General features: G+C 35.3%; 1 protein-coding gene across 2 annotated transcripts; it reads right to left on the bottom strand.

Annotated features, from left to right (window-relative positions):
- LOC105973789 (disease resistance protein RGA2-like) lies at positions 1-3,762 on the bottom strand. 2 transcript variants are annotated; one of them, XM_088817203.1, is made up of 2 exons: positions 402-3,762; positions 1-249 (listed from the first exon to the last, which is right to left on the bottom strand). In XM_088817203.1, the coding sequence occupies exons 1-2, from the start codon at positions 3,631-3,633 to the stop codon at positions 146-148; spliced, it is 3,336 nt and encodes a 1,111-aa protein (XP_088673329.1). In that variant the 5' UTR covers positions 3,634-3,762; the 3' UTR covers positions 1-145. The 2 variants fall into 2 exon arrangements, with proteins under 2 accessions (XP_088673329.1, XP_088673331.1); XM_088817205.1 differs by having other exon boundaries at positions 379-3,761.
- Positions 3,763-8,652: the final 4,890 nt, after the last annotated feature.

Here is an 8,652-nt window from a genome sequence, read left to right as displayed (position 1 = left end):
TGGGGTTTTCAAACATGTTATTTAAATCATTTATTTATGACATGTTACAGGCATAAACTTCACTTGCAGAATAAAACACATGTTTTCAAACAAATTAAATCAAAATACCAAATTAACATCAAGTTCACTTTGCATTCATACATCATCACAGCTCGGGCAAAACGAAAAGAATGGCACAAATATGTATTAGTTGAAAATGTTTTCTTGTAATCATCAGGCAGGCAGCGAATCGAATCGAATATGGCGTGCCTGTTTGTTAAAAGACAGAGACAAAAAAGGATGTGTCAAAGCTAACCAATTTATCAGAGAACAAAAAGATAGTTGCAGAAATACTAAACACGATAAAAGAAAAGAGATTGATTTACCGGAGCTACATACCAAATAAGGAGAATCCCTTCAGCTGCCAATTAAATAACCAATTTCAAGGTGGGGAATATGTGCTATCTTGTGCCAGTCCTCTCCCTTTTCTCTCTCACATCTCCTTTCCAATTCCGGGCATTTATACACTGACAGATATTGGAGCTTTGTCATTCCCTGGATACTAGCTGGAAGTGATGCTACCTTTGGGCACACAAAAATATACAGAGAATGAAGAGATGTCATATCTCCCAACCACTCCGGCAGTGAACTCAGCTCTGGAAGACTGAATAGGTGTAGATGTTGGAGTGAGGATGAGAGGTGGTTCAATGCTTTTGGAACACAAACCATCTTTGGAATATCATATAGGAATACTCTTTTAAGGCTGTGGAGGTGTTTAATCCCCTCCTCCGGCAGCTCTACTAGTTCTCGGCAGCTCCATATTACTAGTTCCTCCAGAGAAGTGAGGTTTCGCAACCACCCTTCAGGCAAACACCTCTGTGTATCACATTCTTCTATACTTAAATGTGTAAGAGATATCAAGGCTCGCATCCCTTGTTCTGGAAGATCACTTGCTTTTTTAATCGTCAACTTCTTGAGATTCGTCAGGCTTTGCAGCGTCTCAATTAAGAAACATGTCGTCATATTCTGTTTGAAGTCCATGGAAAGATCAGTAAGAGCGTTCAGATCCAACTTAGACAATGAAGCCGTAGTTAATAAATTGCAATCTCCAATGTTTAGCTCCTTAAGATTTGGGAATGCTTTAGCTGCTGATCCCATCATCACTTGCTCTTTTAACAATCCTTTCATTTTGGGGAGAGTTGTTAAATACAGTTTCTCTAGAGATGGGAACTGTTGTACGCTCGTTAATCGATTTCCACTTTGATCTTCAATAATGTACTCCACCCGAGCCAGATTCTCTAACCTCAAGGACTTAAGATGAGGTAGCTCTCCCAGTACTTGTGGAAGATGCAAACAGTTGTCACAACCTTTTATATAAATTTCAACTAGTTTCGTCAGAGTTGAATTTGACATCCAAACTGGAAAATGCCTACCCCTAAATCTTTTTATTTCTAACTTTTCGAGATGTGGGTGAGGTTCAAGTGCTTCCAACACCTTTTGATCTCTTTCTATATCTTCTTCCCCTGATGATTTTGATACAGTAGTATTCTCATGTTCCCACTCTAAATACAAATGACGAAGATTTTCCTTTTCAGCAAGATTTGCTTTCTTTGCATCCATAGGGTTTTCCACTCTCTCCAAATGTTTGATTCTAAGCTTGCCACCCAGCTTCAAGCACCGCAACTCTTCAAGTCGATTACCTCTATTACGACCTACTATGAACACACTCAATGTTCTAAGGCTAGTAAGTTCTCCAATTTTAGATGGCATCTCCCTTAGTGATTCACAATCTTTCAAAAATAGATGACGTAGATTAATCAAGTACCTCATTTTCTTTGGTAAAGCCTCGAGCTTTCTACAATAATCCAAATTCAAGACTTGCAAATTCCAGAGATTGCATATTGAGTCAGGTAGGGTACGAATTTTAGTTCCAGACAAATTCAATTGTCGCAAATGTTTCAATTTGCCTACTACACAAGGCAAACTTTCTATCTCTGCCCAACTTGCATTTAATATTCTCAAACGCAAAAAGTTCTTTAAGACAAGAGGCATGTCCATCTCTGATTGATTAATAGTAGGAAAGAGAATCAAGTTTTTTCTCAAATTTACCTGGCGGATTTTGCTGTTAGACGATGCACTTCTGAAGTTTGTCCTTTGAACTTGTGTTCCAGGAACTTTGTTCTCCATGATTGATTGGGCGAGATCATGAACAAGATCGTGCATAATGAGAGTTGGTTTATTTTTATTCGGAACGTATTGCAATAGAGATCTCAAAACGAGATCATCGCATATTTGATTGCCAACATCCTCTATTTCAAGGACTCTCTTTGATGAAATACATCCATGCGCCATCCACAGAAAGATTAGTTTTTTTTTCTTAATTTCAGAATCCTTGGGAAAGACTGCACAATGAGCAAAACACTGTCTCAATGATAAAGGAAGATGATGATAACTCAACTTCAAGGCTGGCAGTATCGGAGTTTCTTCTTGAGGCAATTCCCATATTTCACTTTCTTTTACATAATTCCACTCTTTCTCGCTCCTCTTAAACCGCAGCAGACCTCCGAGCGCCTTAGCAGCCAAAGGAACACCAGCACACTTGTTCACAATCTGCTTCCCAATGGCTTCCAAGCTTGGATATTCCTCTTCCTCCTGTCCAAATGCTCGTTCACGCATCAACATCCAGCAATGCTCGTCCGACAACCCCTTTAAGTAATGTGGTGGAAGTGTTCCCATTATATCAGCAACTTTTTTGAGGCGTGTGGTGACGATAATCGAACTCCCAGTGGAGCCACATGCCAAAACATTTCTTAATTCAGACCACTTCTCCTGATCGTCGTTCCAAACATCGTCCAATACAAGCAAGTACATCTTGTTGTTCAGCAACTCCCATAGGCCGCGCTGCAAAGCATCCAAGTGCACCAAGTCCGAAGCACTTCCACCCCCAGATTCAATCATGGCTTTCACCAAAGTCTTCTGATCAAAGTCGTCGGACACACAAACCCATATTCTTTTGTCGAAATGTTCAACGACCCGTTGATCGTTGTAGACTAATTGAGCAAGGGTAGTCTTGCCAAGGCCCCCAACACCAATTATGGGCAGGATGGTAATTTCTTGATGGTCGTTGACCTGGTTGACCAATATGTCAACAATCTTCTCTGCATCTGCTTCCCTCCCATAAATGTGACGAGAGTCGTTCAAAACGGAACCAGTCTCACGTGTGGCAGAAAACTCGTATGGCCTCTCAACAGCAATCTCGCGCAAATGAAACTTAGCACGCTCTGCAGCAACCGCGTCAAGTTTTGCAGTCACATGCTTCATCCTTCTTCCAATTTTGTGTCGGAAGAGAAGTTTCTTCACGCTATAGCGACTTGATTTGGCGCTGTTTTTGAGCTCCAATTTGGAGAGTTGTGTAGCACACTCATCCAAGATGTCATCAATCTCATAGGTAAGATCTTTGAGCTTGATTAGCCAATTCTGAATGGATCTGCTTTGAAGTTGCTTCATCTCGGCATCTTCGAGCACAGATTGAATGGTGGTGAGTGTGCTGAACAGATTATTCATCTCTTCATCAACACCCATTATCATTCCAATCTCACCTTGTATCAGTGAGCTCAGATTTTCAAGAATTATTTGAAGGAAAGCTTCTGCCATTTCTGAACAAGATGATGAAACGCAGAGCAACTTTGATTAAAAGAAATAAAAATCTTGCTAATAGTTTGGGATATCAAATGAAGGGGAATAATGCAGTGCAGATCTTGGTGTATCAAAATTCAAAGTAAATGTTTTCAACTTTGGTGTGCTCCTCCTTAGTCAAAGAAGCAATTGCCACCACATTTCTTTTTAATATATAATAATAGTAATAAGTTTGGTACTTTTAACTTTTTTGTCAAGTTGATTTTGGAATAATTTGATATTGTCGTACTGTTGTGGCCTAAAAACTTTCAATTTTACTCCCATATTAACATATTATGTCTTTTTGGAATGTTTTGTTTTTCAAAATTATTTATCATTTCATAGTTTCAATAAAATATTAATTGCAACTTTTTTTTTTATCAATTTTGTCAATTATTACTGTTAATTAGTTAATTAAAAAATAATTAATAACAGGGGTATTTTAATATTTACTATATTATTTTTGATATAATTTATGCATATTTATTGAGTATCTTAATATACGAACAACCACCCGAAACTACATATAATATGGGACAGATGAAGTAGGTTGTATATCCTTCTCTGATTTCATGAATATATTTATAAATGTGACGTAAATAAAAAGAAATAGAAAGGTTTTTTCTGTCAATAAGATTTGGGAAAATTATACTTTTCATCCCTCAAGTGGGCACTAATTACACATTTGGTTCCCCGTGTTCACAAAAATCACTTGGTTCCTCATGTATCAATCAATAATTTAACACTTTTGGTCATTTTCTTCATTATACTGTTTACTCGCAGTGATGAGCACGCTTCATTCAGTTAGTAATAACGGAAAATTGACGGAAATGACTAAAAGCGTTGAATTTTTTAAACACGAGGAAGCAAATGTGTTTTTTTGTGAACATGGGAAACCAAATGTGAAATTCGTGCAAATTTGATGAATGAAAAGTGTATTTTCCCCTTAAGATTTGAAGGCGTAATTAGGTGCAGAAATTTGCTTGCTTTTCTTGAAATCAAAGAATGCATGGAACAGTACTAGATTTTGAGGTTGTTTTCACAGCCCTAATATCACATCAGATGTACGAATATACATATATACTTGACAAGTCTCGTGTGTGTGTATTTGTGTGTGTGTGTATGTATTTGTATTTGTGTGTGTGTGTCAGATTTATTCATCATCTGCAGTGGATATGTTGTTAAATGTGGGAGTAGCTGATAAATTAATTCCCACCTAACATGAACCAACAGTACACTGTTCTATTTCTTTATGGAGTAAACCGCAAATAGTACCCCGTATAATCTCGAAATTGTAGAAAATCGTTTGTGATAAATAAATTAGCAAAAAAACCATCGAATTTTGTTGAATAACACATTCGACCCATTGTGACACAGTTTATTAGTTTATTGGTACTTATCTTAAATTACTTGACACGTTTTTATAGGAAGAAATGGTCCGAAATGTACAAACCTCTAAAACCAAAACAACCCCTACTATAACATTTGTAAAATCATATATACGAGATACACAACCAAACTTTGATGTGGACCATGTGGTAGGTAATATATATATATATATATATATATATATATATATATATATATATATATATATATATATATATATATATATATATATATATATATATATATATATATATATGCTATACATGGAGAAATGAATACCACATAAAATTTGATTCCTTATCTATGTCGACTCATAAAGAAGTGAGTTTAAAATTTGGGAAAAGAAAAAACTAATTATTGCCAATTTCAATATAATCACCTAATGGCAACTCCAACAATAGTAATAAAAAATGAATACTCAAATGTCTTTTGATTATTGCTACAGTGTTTTAGTTACTCAATAAATGCATTCCACTCCAACAATAAAAGATCAAATGGATTATCAATTTTTAAATATATTAATTTATCCAATTCAACCAATTTAAATACATATTTCCGATAAGATTTCATATCTATAATATATTTGGTTGCCACGTGTCAACTTATGATTCATTGTCAAGATTTTCGATAAGATTTATTTTGTATATTGGATCTTTAAAAACTTACATTTCTTCACAGTTTTTATCATTCACAATTTTTATCATACTAGATAGGTGCACGTGCGTTGCACGTGTCGGGTTTTTTTTTCTATTGATTTATTAAAATTAAGTTTGGTATATTTTCATATGAAATTATTTATAAACTCAAAATGCGTGTAAATATTTTATAAGTGATTGATTGTGTAGTTATTTTTGTAACAAAATTTTGAGTCATTCCCTAAGACTGATTTGAAATTTTAGGGACCCTAAGCAGGCCCATTATTAGGATTTTGGGGGCGCAAGGTGAACTTCGTAGATCTTGTTGAAATGGGCGCCCCTAGTAGGGGCAAACGATGTTTTCTTTCTTTTTTTTTTTTTTTTTCAGTTTTTGGACATAATATGGGTGGGGGTAGGTTAAAATTCTTGGGGTTCAGGGGCATCGTCTCGGATTTGTTTTAGAGGAATTCGTGAAAAAAATGCCAAATTTTGGTAAACATATCTATACGGTTTTAAACATAAAAATTTTATTGTAATTCAAAATATAAAATAAATTTATAAAAGAGTATGAACTTATTAAATAAAATAATTATGGGGCTAAACTCTATAACTAAAACACTTAGAGGGCAAAAAACTCATATTTATAAAATATTATCGAAAAGTACTTTTTTTTTTTGGTCTTGGTATGCCACTCACCCATAGTATATTTGGTTCGCAGTAAAATTTAGAATCTGTTTAAAACTATTAGCTGATATTAACATAAAAATAAATGCATACTATATTTTATAGGACACTATATTAATATCAAACAAAATTATAAAGATTAAAAACATTTAAGAAACAAATAAATTAGGCAAAATTAATATAAGTTAGTTATCATTTCAAATAATATAGTAATGACTACTTGTACTACTGATAAAAAAAATTAACATAAACAAAAAGAAAGATTAACTCTCTTACTGTGAAAATTTTGATTTGAATTCTTAATTTATATTTTAGAATATTTTAAAAATAAGTGTAAATTATTTGTATGGTTATAATTTGTTTAATAATAAAGGCCCTTACATATATATTATCAACAAAGACTAACATATAAGCACTATTTTTTTAGAATTGGGGGCCCCTAAAATTCTTAAAAAAATCGGGGGCCCTAAGTTATAAAATCGCATTGGTCGTCTTTCTTCAGAATTGGGCCTGACCCTGAGCTGTTAATAATTATGTCTCTCCTTTTTTCATGTGTTATTTATCTTTTAGGGGTAATATTCTATGAGCACCTCAAACGGAATCTAATTTGAACTAAATGACAAGTTCAAATTCATTTTTTTAATTAAATCCTTAGTTTAAAATAATGTATGAGCCACATCCTTAATTTTTTTTATCCCTATCTTGCCCTTTTACCCTAAATTATATAACCTACATATTTACGTTTCTCCAATTCATATTTATTTCATTCTTTTGCTTTATCTCACGGTCTCTCTCTCTCCCTCTATCTCACACATATTCTCTGTATCTCCTTTTCACTCTCGTTTTTCTCTCTCTCTCTCTCTCTCTCTCTCTCTCTCTCTCTCTCTCTCTCTCTCTCTCTCTCTCTCTCACCTCTCTATCTCTATACCTCTCTCTTGCTAATTTATTCAGTAGTAGCCGAGCCAGGGGTTGTGGGAGAGGAGGCGGCGGTGGGGGCTGTGCTGGAGGAGGCGGCGGCGGCGGGCTGTGGTGGTCGAGGCGGCAGGCTGTGGTGGTTGAGATTGCAGCGAGGGGTTGTGGTAGTCGAGGCGGCGGCGGCGGGTGTGGTGGTTGAGTCGGTGGCGGCGGGTTGTGGTGGTCTAGGCGATGGGTTGTGGTGGTCGAGATGGAAGCGAGGGGTTGTGGTGAGCGATGGCGGGGACTGTGGTGGTTGAGGCAGCGGCGGCAGGCTGTGGTGGTCAAGGCGGTGGGTTGTGGTGGTCGAGATGGCGGCGAGGGGTTGTGGTGGTTGTGGCGGCGGGGATGTGGTTATGGTGGAGATTTGATCTTGATCTTAAAGAGATTTTGCTTGACTTGGGTTCAAAGTCGTAAATCTAGGTTTGCTAAAGTTGGTAGTTGACTACGGTTGCGACGGCCGCAGATGTTGGCTGCTAGGGTTTGACGGCTGCTGCGTTGACGGCTATGGTTGGCGAGGGTTGTGTGTTGTTGGTTGCTAGGATTTGGTAGTACACCATAGTAGACCATAGTGCACCGTAGTATACCATAGTCTACCATAGTTTTGTTTTGTAATTTTCAATATTACGTAGATTTTTTTTTTAATAATAATGTAAAAACGATAGTACACCATAGTACATCAAAGTACAGCATAATACATCATTGTATACCATAGTATTTTTAAAATCAGCAGAATTATTTAACAAAAAAGAAGAAAACAAATCGTAATTTAAAAAAAAAATGTTATAAATAAGGAAAAAATTGTTAATAATAATGTAAAAAATGCAAAGTGAAAATTGAAAAAATAAAAATGAGTGAAAGGGCATTTTTGGAATGAATTTAATAAATGATGTGAATCAAATGTTTAGTTGAGCTTGTCATTTAGTTCTAATTAGTTTTGCACCAAAGACCTATATCTTAAGACCCCTATCTTTTATCCTTATAAGTAGATTTTATTTTTAGTAAGAGTCTTACCATAGTAAATCTTTTAGTAAAAATATGTAAGGGTTTAAATTAGTAGTCTAAATTTAATATATGTTTTCATTTTTAATTTATGACATAAAAAACCATGATGATGACAAAAGAGTTCATGAATACTACCAAGTGAACTAAATGCCTATTCAGTATATTCATAGTAAAAAAGTCAATAATTATGAGTAAAAACCGTATATAACTATGGCCTATGGGGTGGCTAGAATTAATACCAAAATTTTCTTACTTTAATACCACTAAGGTTAAAATCACAATTCAATACATATTTGTAATTTTTTTTCTTACTTTAATATCAGTAATAAAT

The sequence above is a fragment of the Erythranthe guttata genome, chromosome 1, assembly GCF_056151865.1.
Source record: "Erythranthe guttata isolate IM_541 chromosome 1, IM_541, whole genome shotgun sequence".
Taxonomy (NCBI): Eukaryota; Viridiplantae; Streptophyta; class Magnoliopsida; order Lamiales; family Phrymaceae; genus Erythranthe; species Erythranthe guttata.
Note: the sequence above shows the minus strand (reverse complement) of the source record. Positions and strands in the feature narration are given on the sequence as shown.